At 37.1% G+C, this 16,979-nt stretch overlaps 2 protein-coding genes across 3 annotated transcripts in view; one reads left to right on the top strand and one right to left on the bottom strand.

The window, feature by feature from the left end:
- Positions 1-11,261, top strand: part of lsp1a (lymphocyte specific protein 1 a) — a 40,029-nt gene extending 28,768 nt beyond the window's left edge. Inside the window, exons 11-13 of one of the 2 annotated variants that reach the window (XM_081356632.1) lie at positions 3,399-3,491; positions 3,611-3,719; positions 11,149-11,261. In XM_081356632.1, the coding sequence (XP_081212758.1) occupies positions 3,399-3,491; positions 3,611-3,719; positions 11,149-11,174 (228 nt within the window). In that variant the 3' untranslated portion in view covers positions 11,175-11,261. Of the gene's footprint in view, positions 1-3,398; positions 3,492-3,610; positions 5,901-11,148 lie in introns of those variants that run through there. The other variant, XM_081356631.1, reaches the window with a different exon arrangement.
- prr33 (proline rich 33) lies at positions 7,692-15,272 on the bottom strand. The gene is made up of 3 exons (XM_081356630.1): positions 14,975-15,272; positions 14,653-14,698; positions 7,692-10,984 (listed from the first exon to the last, which is right to left on the bottom strand). Exon 3 carries the CDS (start codon positions 10,967-10,969, stop codon positions 7,970-7,972), a length of 3,000 nt encoding a protein of 999 aa, XP_081212756.1. The 5' UTR covers positions 10,970-10,984; positions 14,653-14,698; positions 14,975-15,272; the 3' UTR covers positions 7,692-7,969.
- Positions 15,273-16,979: the final 1,707 nt, after the last annotated feature.

The raw sequence follows: 16,979 nt of genomic DNA on the forward strand, positions 1-16,979 counted from the left end.
CTCGTATTCTAGTAATTTATAAACACTTTACATAAGCATCTCTAGGCTGTACACATAGGGATATGCCGATGAGGAAATTTCCCTATTGATTAATAAACTTGTAACAACACTGGTGTTACCGATTACACTGCATATTATACAAGAAAATATTTGTTAACGACGTTCCGGATCTGTAGCGCTTATTTTAATCTTTAACGTTATCTTTCCTTTTCTTGGAACAAAACAAATGCTAAAGGTTGATTCAATGTTACTTTTAATGAAAAAACACAACAATAAAATAGTGCAATGACAAACTCGGTTATATAACAGAGAACAAAACAAAACAAATAAGACTAAAGACATGGTATACCCGCGTTGTAACACAAATAAATGAAAGGTCTTTGATTTTCTCCTTACTTTAAAACTAGTGCTTATTTTGCGGTTCATTATTATAATTAATTAAAAATTATAATATTATAATTTCACCAATTTTATTGGTGAAAACATCACCAATAAAATAATACAATGACAAATTTACTTATATTTAGAGATGCACCGATTACAAATTTCTGGGCCGATTCCGATTTCCGATTTTTCATTAAGTTTGACCTGCCGATACCGATTTTAGCCGATTCCGATTTAATTTTTTCTAACCACTTTACAGCACACACAAATATTTATTTTATATCTTTTCTGTAATAGAACATTTTACAATTTGCATAGTTCACACACATCTAAAGTGCAGTGTCATGGAAGAACCATTTCCTTTTCACATTCAATATCCAATAATTTTATAATATAATGTATTTAGCAAACTAAACGTCTGTATGAAAACAGGGAATGGCAATAAAATAATAAAGATATTTCTCAAAGCACACACACACACAGGCCTATTGCAATCACTTGTTCAAACTGAATAATAAAACAAGTTTAAATAGGTACATTTTCTATAAATATTATGGTGCATTCCAGGCAACCCTTGTTTTTCCAACCTTATGAAAAAAAATACGCGCTTACGGTCTGAACGGACGTAATTCACAAGGTTTTCTACATGTGTGTTCCATGTGCAGGTGTGATGCTGATGTTGCGCGATGTTAATCATGCGGCGCCCGAGCGCATCTGACCCGCATAAAATCGGCATTTGTCAGACTGACCGGCCGGTCGCCGGTCACAGCCGATCACTTGAAAATCGGCTAATTCCGGTCACCAGCCGATCAATCGGTGCATCTCTACTTATATTTAACATCAAACTTTTATTAACAAAATGAATAAGACAGCTGATATATACCCGCATAGTAACACACACAAATAAAAGATCTTCCCTTTACTTTCGTGGTTCACTAATATTTTTTTTTTATGAAAACAACAACAGAAAATCAGACAAACTCTCGTCACGTGACTGCGCTGCTTCTGTGTCCAACTGAACTATTTTGCAAAACAACGGTGGGGGAGGTGGGCAAGTTATTTGACCCCGTGCTCAAAAAATAATCCCACGGCTATGGACGTTGGAGTTGATTTGGAGGAAGTTAGGCCAGGCGGAAGTTGACTTATTCACATCCGAGGAGATGACGCACTGTCTGCTCTGATTTTCCCTCATGCATCCAGCTCCACTGGGGTTAGATGATATGGTGCAGACAGGGCAGAGGCTGTTCCTATATGTATCTCCACCAATCGCTCTGCTCCCGGGAGTTCTAGAGGGAGTTCGCCAGGACAGAGTTCGTCTACTGCTAGTAGCCCCGTTCTGGACGGCCCAAGCATGGTTCACAGACCTGTTGTCTCTCCTGTATGGTTCTCCTTGGGAGATTCCCCTTAGGAGTGACCTTTTGTCACAGGCTGGGGGCACAATCTATCATCCCCGGATGGATATGTGGAAGTTGTGGGTTTGACCTCTGAGAAGGTTCAACCCCTGAATGCTGGTTTCTCAGCTGAAGTTGTTGAGACCATCTTAATTCTAAAAGCTCCCTCCACGGCGAAACTATACGCTTTTAAAGTGGAAAGTCTTCACTATATTACACTATATATTTATGGTGCAGAGAACGTCAGTTGGACCCAGTTTACTGCCCAGTTGGTTCAGTGCTGGAGTACCTTCAAAATCGTTTTTCTGCTGGTCTATCCCCCTCCACGCTGAAGATTTACCTTTAGTTTACCCCTCCACCATAGCTGCTTACCACGCATCTTTGGGCGATGGATCTTTGGGGTGACACCATCTGGTATCTCGTTCCCTTCATGACACACTGAGGTTAAGGCCTGCTACATATGCAAGAGTCCTGGTCTGGGATTTGGTCGTGGTTCTAAAGGGGCTGTCCCAGGCACCCTTTAAATTGGAACTAATTCAGAGAAGTTTCTTACACTTAAAATGGCTTTCTTACATGCTTTTACATCTCTGTTGCCTCCTCCTTCCTAGAGTTTGCTCCTGGTAGGGTTAAAGCAATCCCTCACCCTAGACCAGGCTACGTCCCTAAAGTTCCAACTAACGTAGCACACTCAGTAGTCTTGCAGGCCTTTCAACATCCTCCATTTCAGACCAAGAGAAGCTTAATGTGCTTTCCCGTGTTAGGGCTCTTGAGTGTTACATCCACCAGTCTGCTCAGCGGCTTAAGACTGAAGAGCTGTTATCTGCCGTTTTACCCAGATGAGGTTCCTTGATGTCCAAGCGGAGAATAAGCAAATTGGCTGTTGAGGCTATCTCTATGGTTTATGAGGCCCATGATCTTCCGTTGCCTCTAGTTGTGAGTGCCTATTCTATTAGGAGTAAGGCAGCATCTTAGGCTTTACTGTCAGGAGTTTCTCTCCAAGTGTATGATGCAGCAGGCTGGGCCTCTCCACACACATTCATCAGATTTTACAGCCTGGATCAAGACTCTACACCAGGGTTTCAGGTGTTTATGTCCTAGGCTGTGGTCGTCATGATTCACACTATGACATGCATTTTGTCAGTATGGCACAGAGGGTATTATTGTTCTAAAAGCATCAACATTCTGTTGGGACAGGGCCAACATTCTGACGCATGCGTAGAGTTCCCTCGAAAGTAGACGTTACCCATACAGTATGTTATTCACAATAGAACATAGAAAACATAGCAAATGTTTAAACTGTAGATATGTACCATTTAAAGGAAAAAAATAAGGTCATTTTGAATTTGATGCCAGTAATATGTCTCAAAAAAGTTGGGACAGGGTCATATTTATCATTGTGTAGCATCCCCTCTTTTCCCCTCCTTCTCAGGGAGCTAGGGTTACAGAGACATTCTTGAGTTCAGCTCAATAAATGATCTAGTCATTCATTTAGTGAACAACGTCTTAAAATTTCAGGTGAACTATTCAATAAAAGGGTGCTATAGCGAGGAATAAAACAGCAGAATTAGGAGAATAAAGTCATTCTCAGCCATGTTTATTGTTCCTTCTAATGTTCATTCACAGGATCTTAGACCTGGAGATGTTCTGCAGAAAAAGAACATGTGGGAAATTATTGGAGAAGGTTCTGCGGCAGAGAAGCCAGGACTGGGAGGAAAGGTAAATATTCAAAGAATCTTTTACTGATAAACCTCAAAATCATAAAAATAGGTTGAGAATGAGCCACTTGCTTAATACCCTTCTCTAATATTTATTTTAATCACCTTTTATATTTTTAGGGCTCCTCCTCAGGTAAACGATACAAGTTTGTTGTGACAGGCCATGGCAAATACAACAAGATTCCCACTGAAGGTGATCATTACAGTGTCTACCCAAGTGGAAAACCAAGTGAGACACATTCTACTATTTTACATAATAAATCTCAAATTTGAAAGCTTTTTGAAATTAAAAGCACAACTTTGTTGAAAATTACTCCTTGTGAGAACGTTTAAATGGGTCATGAATTTTTTTATTATTTCATGTTTCCTGAGGTGCGCTTATAATGTTAGTATGATTTTTACAGCAAAATTGTCATAATTTAGAAATAAAAGGCAATTTTTCTACCCTGACTTTAGTCCTTTAATTTGAACGCTCTGTTGGAAGGAGCGTATCTGCTGTGAGACATCAATGTAAATGCCCACTGCTATGATTGGCAAGCATTTTGCATATTAAATAAGTACAATCCCAATTCCAAAAAAGTAAAATTTAAATAAAAACAACATGCAATTTGAAAATTGCATAAACCCATATTGTATTCACAATAGAACATAAACAAAATGTTTAAACTGAGGAAATGTCAAATTTTAAGGATAAAATAAGGTAATTTTGAATTTGTTGGCCATAAGTTGGGACAGGGCCATGTTTACCACTGTGTACCAACCACTCTTCTTTTTACAACAGTACGTCTGGGAACTGAGGAGACCAGTTGCATGGAGTTTTGGGAGATAAATGTTGTTTACTTCTGAGAAAAGTCTCTAGATACTCTTTTTATACCCAATCATGTTACTGACCTGTTGCAATTAACCTTATTAGTTGCTAAATGTTCCCCCCAGCTGTTTCTTTTTAGTAAAACTTACTTTTCCAGCCTTTTGTTGCCCCCGTCCCAACTTTTTTGAAACATGTTATGGCCATCAAATTCAAAATTACCTTTTTTTTTTTTTTTTTTTAAATGGTAAATTTCCTCAGTTTAAACACTTGATGTTTTCTATGTTCTATTGTGAATAACATATGGGTTTATGATATTTGCAAATCATTGCATTCTGTTTTTATCTACATTTTACACAACGTCCCAACTTTTTTAGAATTGGGGTTGTACATCTGGAACTCTCTCGAAAACATTTACGTTTTTACTGTTACAGATGTGGAGATGAATTAATCATGAAAAGTGTTAATTATAGTGTTATATATAGACGATCTACTGCCATCGCATGAAAGGTTGCAGCAATGAGCATTGTAGCCGATGGCAGACATGTCTGTTGAAAGCATGCATGCAGTGATCTTGTCATTACAACTCAATTTCTGCACTCGTAATGAATGCTTTCATCATAACCAACAGTGCAAACATGATGTAAATAAGAGATTCACAAATACTCAAATAATGTGAAGTTGACCATTTAGTCACTATTACTATGGAAGCTTGTTTCCACCACTGAATAATAAATAAATAATAATAATTGCGACTTTTTATCTCATAATTGTGACTTTTTTTCTCAGAATTGCGAGATATGAAGTCAGAATTGTGAGAAATAAAGTCGCAATTCTGAGAAATAAAGTCGTAATTGCGAGATATAAAGTCGCAATTCTGAGAAATAAAGTCAGATTTGCATGATATAAAGTAGCAATTGCGTGTTATAAAGTCAGATATAAACTATTCTGAGGTAAAAAAAAAAAAAAAAGTCCGTCTTTTTCCCCCTTAGAATTGGACTTTATATCTCACAATTGTGAGTTTATATCTCTGACAGAATTCTGACAGAATTAAGTCAGAATTGCGAGATATAAACTCGCAATTATGTGTTATAAAGTCAGAATTGCGTGATATAAAGTCGCAATTGCGAGAAAAAAAGTCAGAATTCTGACTTTATAACACGCAATTCTGACTTTATATCTTGCAATTCTGACTTTATAACACGCAATTGCGACTTTATTTCACGCAATTCTGTCTTTATATCTCGCAATTCTGAGAAATAAAGTCAGAATTGCGAGATGTAAACTCACAGTTGTGAGATAAAAAGTCACAATTATTATTATTTATTTATTATTCAGTGGCGGAAACAAGCTTCCATACTATTACAGATGCATAAACAGCAAAAAAAAAAATAATGATTATGAGACAAAGAATGTCTGCCTGTACATGAATCCTTACATATCAGAAATCACTGACCACAGATCAGGCATTAGAATTAATACGGTTACTTATGTTGTGGCATTACAGTCGGGTTCATATCTTACAGTAAACATCTGCGAAGCCTGACAGTACATATAACATAAATACTTAAGAAGACTTATTTTAACCTTGCAATCTGCAGGGTTTTCATGACTGTTTGATCATACTGTATATTTGACACTTGCATCTCAAACAAATCACAGTAAGCTGCTAACACAATGCAAATGTTTTCATTCAATGGCTAGTGCCATAAAAGTGACGTGATACAAAAGAATAATAATAATATAATCTCTTAAAACAGGTATTTTATTAGAAAAAAATATAAAATAACATTAAATCTAGTACAGTGCTGCTTAGAATGCAAAGCATTATACACATCACTGTCAGTAAAGAGAAAATATTCTCAGTCTGACGGTTTCTGCAACAAAAGACAAACATGCAAAAAAGGCCAAGCCTACAACTTAACATTACCTAAGCCTGAAATGAGAACATGCATGAGTTGACAATCAGAATTCACTGTTATTCATCTAATCACATGAAAAAACAAGAGCATTTATATTTAACGTTTGTAAAGCCCATTTTAGGGCTCCATCAGTGAAAGCTATTTGTCAACATTGAGCACCAAGTATGCAATCGGAGTGCACCATAATAATAATAATAATAATAATTCATTACATTTATATAGCGCTTTTCTCGACACTCAAAGCGCTTTACATAGAAGGGGGAATCTCCTCAACCACCACCAATGTGCAGCATCCACCTGGATGATGCGACGGCAGCCATATTGCGCCAGAACGCCCACCACACACCAGCTTACTGGTGGAGAGGAGACAGTGATGAAGCCAATCAGTATATATGGGGAGGATTAGGAGGCCATGATGGACAGAGGCCACTGGGCAAATTTGGCCAGGATGCCGGGGTTACACCCCTACTCTTTCGAAAGACATCCTGGGATTTTTAATGACCACAGAGAGTCAGGACCTCGGTTTAACGTCTCATCCGAAGGACGGTGCTCTTTTGGCAGTATAGTTTCCCCGTCACTATACTGGGGCATTAGGACCCACACAGACCACAGGGTGAGCACCCCCTGCTGGCCTCACTAACACCTCTTCCAGCAGCAACCTGGTTTTTCTCAGGAGGTCTCCCATCCAGGTACTGACCAGGCTCAGCCCTGCTTAGCTTCAGTGGGCAACCAGTCTTGGGCTACAGGGTGATATGGCAAGGCTCCATGCCTTGCTTTCAGTACTAATAAGGCTCAGAACAAATTCCCAAACTTAGCATACTTACTGTTTACATCTCTCTTATGCTATCTCTTAATTCTTTCTTCCACTGTTAACCAGTTCCACTTTGCTCATCCACCTAAAACTTACACTCAATTGTTCATACACCTTAAAAAAAAACATACAATAACAATTTGTCCCTTGGCCTTGACACCATGTTATCTTTAAAGATCGACAAGAAGAATTAAAAAATGTATGTATGTATGCATGTATGTATGTATGTATGTATGTATATATGTATATATACAATACTTTTTATGCTGTTTACTATAAATGTTATCCTTCATTAAGCTATATTTGGCTGTAAACAAACTTTGCTATGAAAAAGGTGTGGTGCTTTTTATTGTAATGTTAAAAAAAGAATGCCGTAAGATAACTTAATATTTTTAGATGACTAAAAGCTGCATATATTTCATATTTGTATACCCAAAAACACTTTCTTGATTTTCTTAGATTTTGTGTCTTGTGGCAGGCTGGAGTCATTTTTTTTTTTTTTTTTTTTTTTCAATTCAAAATGTTTTTTTGTTTTTTTTTTGACAAAGATGTTCAGGGATGCACGTATTATTAAAATATGACCATATTTGACATGCTTATAAAAATGTCAAGATAACTTTTGAAAGTCTTAAGGAAAAAACTAATTTAAAACTTTCAAAAAGATAAGTTTTTTTTATTTTCTTTATTCATTATTCTTATTAACTTAAATGGCTAATGCCAACTGACAAGTGGGCAATTACTTTAGTACTGCAAAATGGTTATTGTGCATTTGACAGAGTCATTTAGTTTAATAACAAACTGACCTGTTATAAAGTTATAAAATTAAAAGTTTTAGGGAAAGAATTGTGTGAGATAATAAACAGAACTCTACAATTGCAATGACAGCTAACAACATCCTTGCCTATTATTTATATGCTATCCAGTTAGATGTCAGTGGTTTATTAAGTACTGAAGCCTTTGGCTGTTCTATTAAAGTCTTTTGGTTCTTCGTCTTTATTTTTGCGGCCTATGAGTCCCATTTCAAAAACTGTTGCAATCTTTGTTGCTGGTCGAGAAGCTGCCTCTCTTAGTCTTCTGGCATCAAACCGCGGGCTGTACAGGAGAACTGGCAAACGCTGCGCAAATGAGGGAATCTCTTTTGCCGTCTTCTGTCCTGCCTCCATCTTCTTTTGCTCCTCAGTTTTATTGGATTCAATTTGTTGTATTATGTTCTCTTCGGTGGAGAACATTTGGAAGAGGACAGCATCCCACATCTTTGCTGCCCTAGGGGAGTCTTTACTGTCTTGGCTCTCACTAAGCTTATCTTCGTCTTCAGACTTTTTTTGCATTTCACTTGTATTTTGATCAGCGCTGGCCTGGACATCTTTCTTTGACCCAGGCTCCGCCTCTGGAAACTTGGGTTCCTCTGCTTCGACCACCATGTGTTTTTTAAGGCGAGACCAGCCACTGAGTTTTGACTTCATGCCTTTTGGTTTCTGCATCACCTTCAAGAGAGGTTCTGCAGATAGGGAAGAGCCTTCACCCTCCTCCTTCTTTTCCACTGTAGCCTTGATCACTTGTTGGGGACTAGCTTTTGTCTCCCCTCTTTCAACCTTTACATGTTCAGTGTCCTTTGTTTCAAGGTGCTTTTGGTCTTCTTTTGGTTTAGCCAGAGGCTTAACCACATCTTTAACCTCTCCATTTTCAGGAGGTTTTTCAGAAGAAGCAGATGCAAGATTCTGCTTCTTAATTCTCTCTAACAGAGATATTTTTGCCTCAGTTGGCTTCTCTTGCACTTTGGCTGTTTCAGCATAAACTTTACTTTTCGACAACTTTGGAAGAGCTGGCTTTCCCATGTCTAGGTCAGGCAATGGCACAGCCTTACTTTCAGGTTTCGAAGTTTCCTGTGCAGTTGGAGGGGTTGGTTTCATTTGGGAAAGTCTGGGAGATCCATAGGTTGGAGTTCTGACTCTTGGCATCACAGTACTAATAGCCTCTGCTTTTGCTTCTGATGGTGGTGTGTCAGCTACAGATACCACAATGGTTGGAATTTTAACTTCAGGAATTTTTGGCACAGGTTGCTTGGGAACATCCTCTACAGAGTTAGCTTCTGGTTTAGATGCTGCCTTTGGAACTTCTGGAGGTGGAGCTACCATAGCGGTTTCATCTTTAACATCAACAGACTGAGGTGGCTGGACTTTACCTTGCTCTTTAAGCTTTACCTTAGACTTGCCATTTGTCATGGTCACATTTTCATCAGGTTGAGGTACTACTGGTTCTTGTTTTGGAAGATGAGTTGCCTCTACACTTGATAGTACAGTTGGTGTAGAAATGCTAAAACTGGGCGAGTAACTCTTTATTCCTCCATGGGCAACATATTCAGCGGGAGTCAATCCATAATATGTTGGTTGGGATTTAGGTGCAGTTGGTGTTTTGGGTCTTTGACCTGCAAATGGAGGGACTCTAAATAACGGTCTTTGATTGCCAACTGAAGACAAACCAGGCTGTGCAAGTTCAACATTGGGTGCTGTTGGGGTTTCAGGCTTTGGATGTTGATTTGCATTAAGGTTTGGGCTTTCCTGTATTTGAGTCTTTGGCTTTGATGACTCGACTTTTGATAGGTTTTCTGAAGTGGCAATATCTAGTTTTTCTTTTAAGAGTTCAGTTGATTTGACATCTATGTCCCCATTTTGGAATATTCCTGAATGATTGGTGTTATTCACCTGATTTGAAATTTTTTGAATTTCATCATGTGGACCAACCAAGCTTGAAGTTGGCGTTTTGGATCTTCTGCCCTCCATGTGCACAGGAGAAACAGCAAATAAAAGTGGATTTGGTCTTGAAATCTCAATCACAGATACTCTAACACGTGACACAGTACCCGAGGGTGTCTTGGGTCGCCCTGAAAATGTTTTTGTTGAGGTTAAGTCATATGTTGGTGTTTTTACTCTAGTTGGTGTTACAACCCCCTTTATCTCGAGTGTTGTACCTTGTTTTGTCTCGAGTGTCGGTGTTGCATTTTGTTTAATCTCTGAAGCAGGAGTACTGACCCTCTTCATTTCAGAAGATGGAATTGTCTCTTTCTTGATTTCAGAAGTTGGAGTTTGGGTTTTCTTAATTTCTGAAGTTGGGGTAATCCTCTTGATTTCAAGCGTTGGTGTTGCAACCCTTCTGATCTCTCTGGTTGGTGTTCTGTCTCTTATTTCCGCTGTTGGTGTCACTATCCTTCTAACCTCAAATGTTGGTGTTGGGCCTCTCATTAACTCTGCAGTAGGTGTTTTACTCCTTTTTGGTGATGCATAAGGTGTTATCAAACCTGCTGACTTTGCCATATAATTGGTGATCTGAGGAACTTCAAACAATGGTTTTGTTGTTCTAGAAACATTCAAAACAGTTGGCTGAGGGCTTGGAGTTTTAGAGGTAATTACATGGGTGGTAAGAGTTGAGCTGACTTCCGATCTTTGTGCAGTATGCAGAATAGTGATTGGAGCCGTAGCATGTGTGTCAAGTCCTGGTATTGGTGAGGCTGTGTATGGAAATGCTGGAGCTAGGTGTTGGGGAGTGTTATGGCCCAGAGCCACATTTGGTTGTGGTGAAAACCTTGTTGTCTTGCCATATGCGAATCCTCTGTGATGAGGATAAGGGGACGCAACATGCTGATACAGTGGTCGGACGTTAAAGCGTGGATGTACCGTGCCAATATAGAAAGGTGCCTCTGGAGTTTTAGGAGGAGTTGAGTGATCACTGTGCTCCAGGTCAGGGCTTGCTTCATTTACTGGAGAGAGGCTTGAGCGGAAGGGGGCCGATGGTTGTAAGGCCTGGGCAGCAGCTTTTTTCTTGGCTGTCTTCTTGAGTAGTTTCTGGAGCCGGACATTTTCTTTCCCAGGTTTGGGATGCAAAGGTGGTGGGTACTGCTGGGATAGCAGGCCAGCCTGGGCAGCATTGGCGATATTGGCAGCCATAAATACGTCAACCCCCTGAAACAAATAATAGATATTGTGTACTTTGAACATGACAATAATGGTTGTTTTTGCTAATAATGGTAACAAAGTGCAAACCATTCCAAAAATAGAAAATTTTAAAATAAATCGGCAAAAAAGCTTCATTGTTCACTAATACTGTTGTTTTCTTTTTCTTTCAGATGAATTATCCAGAGATGACTTATGAGGAATTTAATTCAGCAATGGCATCTTTCCAGATTCACCAAGAACATATATACATTAACACACACACACCTACTGTACTAATATATATATATATATATATATATATATATATATATATATATATATATATATATATATATATATATATATATATATATATATATATATTATGGGGTGGGAATATTTTGGTTACAAACGATTCGATTCAAATCGATTCTTGATTTTAAATCAAATTTCGATTCGATGTAGATTTGATTGCAGTTTACGGTTTTGTATTACTTTGCTTATTTGACTGCAGTAGACAGTTTAATAGGTCTAGAAGAAAAAGAGATTCAGTCAAAAGCAGTGATTTGTTTTTTGTTTTTTTTTATTAATAAACGTATGGCAACAGTTTATTAGGTTGCTGTCCCTCAAAGAACAAATGCACGGATAAAATATACTGTTACAAATCCGATTTCCTTTCAACTGTCTATGTACATGTAGGACATAACAGATTGTGTTTATGTGAATACTCCACACAATGTGCATTTTGACATAATTGTGTGTGTATTTTACCATTCAAGCGCAATAAGCTGTGAAAGAGAACTGATTTCGAGATTGCATGCATCTGAGAGGCAGCATCTGAGCGCCACATTGAGTAATTTTTCGCGGCTTATTGTAATTAATAACACTCTAAGGGCCCTATCTTGCTTCCAGCGCAATTGACTTTGTACACCGATGCATGTATCATTCCTATTTTGCAACCGCGCACAGCGAACTTTTCCCTCCACGGACGCACGTCAGTAGGGAATGAACTTGCGCTCCCGGGGGCGGTGCAGCGAAAAGAGGAGGCGTGTTCCGGCACAAACATTCCCTGGTGCTATTTTGCAGGTTTAGAAAACAATTCCGCCACTGACCAGGAAAAACCTAGTCTAAAGTCAGTGGCGCGTTGCGCATGTTATTCAGATGCTATTTTAAGGGCGCATTGGCCATAATGTATCGTGTGCACAACGTGCATAAACTTTGATTCTCTCATCTACACAGAAGCAGCAGTTTTCATTTTTGCAAATCATACATTATTACAAGGAAAAATATTAACACACGAGGGAAATCATTGTTGTGTCCATGAAGATGTGAAAAAATAGGCATAAATCTAGCTTACACATTTACCCAAATTATTATACGCCTGTTTAACCGAAGCTAATTTGGGTAACGTTTCTCCCATCCTCAATGTCACTTCTCTGTCTTTTATGGCCCTGACGAGAACGTCGGTCTCCTCGGCTGTGAACCGCTCCTGGCATGCGCGTGGCAAATCCACCTTTATAATAGCAATCCGCCATGGAACAAGCGCGCCTGCTTTTAAAGGGAATGTGAGATGTCACTCTGATTGGTTTATTTCACATTACGCCCAAACCACACCTATGAATAATGAAGCTACTTCAGACCAACCCATTTTACATTTTCCGAGATCCACCCACAAAGTTACAAAGTTTTCACGTTTGATACTTGCGCTTCAGATCGTTAAAATAGGGCCCTAAATGTTTCAATAGCTTTAAGTAGTACAGCGAAGTTAAAGTAATGTAACACTCTAGAATATGGATTTTTTTTATTTGTGAATCGACCCGAATCGGCAGAAGATAGAATTGCGATTCATATGTGAATCAAATTTCCCACCCCTAATATTTATATATATATATATATATATATATATATATATATATACCTAAAAAACAACATAAGGAAGAAACAATTGCAATGTATGTATACAATGTATTACAATGTATGTATATGCTTATCTGTCTTTGATTTTTGATGATCATTTTTTAATGTTCTGATGTTCTAATGTTTTCTTAAAATCTATTTGTCATATATACCATTTAAAAAGCAAAAAAAAAAAAAAAACATTCTCTGAATTCTTTTTTTCCCTCAGTATTTTTCTGCAGTATGTGCTGATATTATGTCCACTTTTACCAATGTATGAGTGTGAACTGAATGTGAACGTCAAATAGATAGTTAAGATTTTTGTCAACTACGTTTTTATATTGATTTTCTATGCTATTTTTATACTCTGACACATTGTTACATTTATATAGACTTCAAAAATAATAGATTAATAGTAGAATAATCCAAAAACATATTCCAAATTCCTGCATCTGATTCGTATGCCTTTTAAGTCATTACCAATCTTTGTTTTACACCTTGGTGTGTTATATTTTATTACAAATATGACATTGATTTTCTTACCTCTCTGCTATTGTTCATCGTTTTGCATAACACATAATTGACTACACTTTTTGGGTTTCAAGAAAACACTGGAATTAGTCCATTTATAATATTAATATAATCCTGTTTTAGTTATGAACTTTTTTCTACCCAATGGTATCATGGTTAAAAAAGAATGTGATTTATAGTCCATTAACTTTTTTTTTATTTTCAATAAACTTGATATTTTGTATGATTCTTAATTTTGATTTTGTAGGAATCAAGTTTATGACACATTCACATGCAGTAAACTTCCACCACAAATCTAGGGTGGCTCCTTGGCCTAATTTTAGGGTGAAAGCAAATGAGCAAGTAATCTGCTCTATGTCACAGAGTGTGGTGCCACTCTCCACCCTCACTGTAAACCAATGCCAAGGGGGCAGCCACTGCTTTAGCCATAGGTAGGACAGCTACATTAAATTACATAATAAATCACTGAAAATGTACCACCAATCAGATTCAGTGGTGTCTGTTGACGCACAACCTAAGATCATATATCAAAGAGCTGTTTTTATGCTCTTTCATACATTATTGATTATTACTGGACTATTAAAAACATATATTCATGAATCCTCTCCTGGCTAATTTATGCAATAATATAGTATAATGTATATGAATCCATGGGTTTATTAGCATTTATGGAAAAAAACTTAAGCATAAAAATAAATGTCACTAACTAAAAAAATATTTATCTTAATTCAATATATATTTTCTGCTTCATAAGTAAATTTATCTTATTTAAAGAATGTTTAGATATTTGACTACAAAATACAAAAACTGAGCAAATATTCTTTACTAATATTCTTAAAAAAAAAAAAAAAAAAATATATATATATATATATATATATATATATATATATATATATATATATATATATATATATATATATATATTTTTTTTTTTTTTTTTTTTTTTTTTTTTACTTATTTCGTGTCCGTATGACACAATCTTTTCCAACAGTTCAAATGTAGGCCACCTGTAAGAGCTTGTAAAAGAAGTCTCCAGCCCAGAGAGACACATATGAGAGGATGTCATCCTTTTAAGGGCCTGGTAGGCTGGGCAGTTTGGAGAATTTCCAAGATGCAAGTTCAAAAGAGGAAAGGGCGAGAATAGCAAAGCAGTAAAATCATGCACTGCCTAATTGCTTCTTAAAAAAAAAAAAAAAGGAATTGTATATGTAAAGACATATGGTCTAAGGCAATATGCACACTTGTATGTGTGTGCTTAAAAAACTTACCAAGAGATGACTGTAAGACAGTTGAAAACACTTCAGACAAGGTCCCCTGTAAACATAAACATACTTGAATTATGCAACTATATTTTAATGAAAGGGACATATATAAATTAGACATAAAATATGGTTGCATTGAAACAAATATTGGTAGTACTAATTTCATTGTAACAGTGTTATATTACACTCCCTGATAGAGAAAGTTAGCCTGCTATTAATGCCTTTTCCCAAAGGACAGACATGGCATGCACTTCCACACTAGGTATTCATATAATAATAACCAGAAGACAGAAATAAAAATTCAAGCGGTTTTGCTGTGGTTTTATACCTGCGTGTCTGCTGTTCAGGGGTGTCCGGCGGCTGCCTGCTTGTCCCAGCTTGGACTGTCAGAACGGGAGACTCATGTTGAGTTCAACTATTCCCCCTTCCTTCAAATGGAAGGCACAGGCTCCATAGCAGTCCAAAAATAAAACCCTGAGCCCGTTACTCAGAATGCACACTGACTGGTGACGGTGTAGAGGGAACCGTCAGCGAAGCGGGGGGATCCAGGTCACCTTAGATATTACCAAGTGCCCCCCTCCCCCATGACACCAGATGCACACCCTCATTTACACATCTATAAGCACAGCACCCCCTACAGTTAAGAAGAAGCAGTTTCCTTTAAAGGGCTATTACAGGTCAACTCTGTAAGGTCACCATGAAACTGGAGAAACAGCAAACAACGATTCAACCATCCAGTCAATTCCTGATGAACAAAATCAAGTCCTGCCCTATATTTATTTTTTCTTGTTCAAGAAGCTGTTTCACTCGGATATACGTCACAATAAGGAAGAAAAAGCTATAGCAAATTCCGTTGATGTCGACTTTAAAGTAGACCCCTGCGAACTGTCGTTTGCAAGACATTTCACTTTCTTAAGATATTTGAAACAAAATTTTTCAGATTTCATATTGACTGGCAAAGGTTGTAGTGCAAACAAGCACCAAGTGTGATTCAACTTTTTAATTTGAACTTTTCTTCAATTTAAGTTGATACTTAATCCCGTGAACACACCAAATATTAACGGAAGCCTCTGGCAAGGAGTAAGGGTTGGAATAAAAAGCCAGACTGATTTGATTACACCAGTAAGCTCATGTGTTACATGACAGACGTCAATCCTTCTGACATAAATGATGAAGTTGAAATTTACACTTGTTTACAATATAAGAGAACATTGTGACTGACTTGTTAGCGTCTCTCCAACATGAAACTCTAAACAGTGCATTTCAGAATGCAACTAACTGTTGAAATTCACAAATCCTCTGCATGCAGAGTGGTGTGAGCGGTTTCATATTTAAATTAGTGCTGTCAATCAATAATAAAAATAAAAAAAGACTAAATCGCACAATTTTCTGTAATTAATTGTGATTAATCACACCAAATATTAAAGTTTTTAATATATTTTATATTGTAATACTTTCACACTAAATCTCCAAAATAACACAGAAACAACATACAGTGTATTCTAAATATTTGTTTAATGGTATCTTTTTACTATACACTATAAATAAAGGGTAGTATCACAGTATCACAGCACTGACACTGATGTCTCTATTAAATGGATTTTTAATGTGCAATTGTAACATTTAATAGGCTTTAAAATATATAACAACTTTTAATTTAAGTGAACTTAAAACAATATTCGCATTAACCCAATTAATCTCTGTGCCTTTAATATATCAGGGCTCAACGCTAAGGTTTTTTCTACTGGTCCAGTGGGGCCGGTTCAGATTTTTACCTGCCCTGCTAATATGCAAAAAAAGTTTTAGTTTTCATTGTTTTTGACCCATGTGACCTTGTAAACGGTGCTTTAAGATTTTCAGGTAGTGTGTGTGTGTGTGTGTGTGTGTGTGTGTGTGTGTGTGTGTGTGTGTGTTATCAATTTTTTTTTTTTTTAATAAAATTAGCTACATTAACATTTGACAGCCCTAATTTGAATATACAATTTATTTATTATAATTAATGATTATTTAGTAATTTGCTAACTATTTATTATAGCATTTCCTGTTTTTATGTTTATCTTTCTACACATTAATTAATGTTGACAGGCTGGAATGGCTACGAATGTCTTTTACCAACAGAGCTTAGAGATAGGCTACTAAGTTTCACCAATTTATTGAATTCAATTTAAAATAATTTACAAAAAAAAATGTATTGGCATATTAGTGACCTCTAGACATTTATAGTGAAAAAAGGTAAGGTGTTTGTAACACATATGTGGACTTGGGAGCGAGCTCTGGGGCACACCCCAAAACCTCATCCGACGCATCTATCTATTATGTTGAAAATAACACCA

The sequence above is a fragment of the Scardinius erythrophthalmus genome, assembly GCF_964197995.2.
Source record: "Scardinius erythrophthalmus genome assembly, chromosome: 24".
Taxonomy (NCBI): domain Eukaryota; kingdom Metazoa; phylum Chordata; class Actinopteri; order Cypriniformes; family Leuciscidae; genus Scardinius; species Scardinius erythrophthalmus.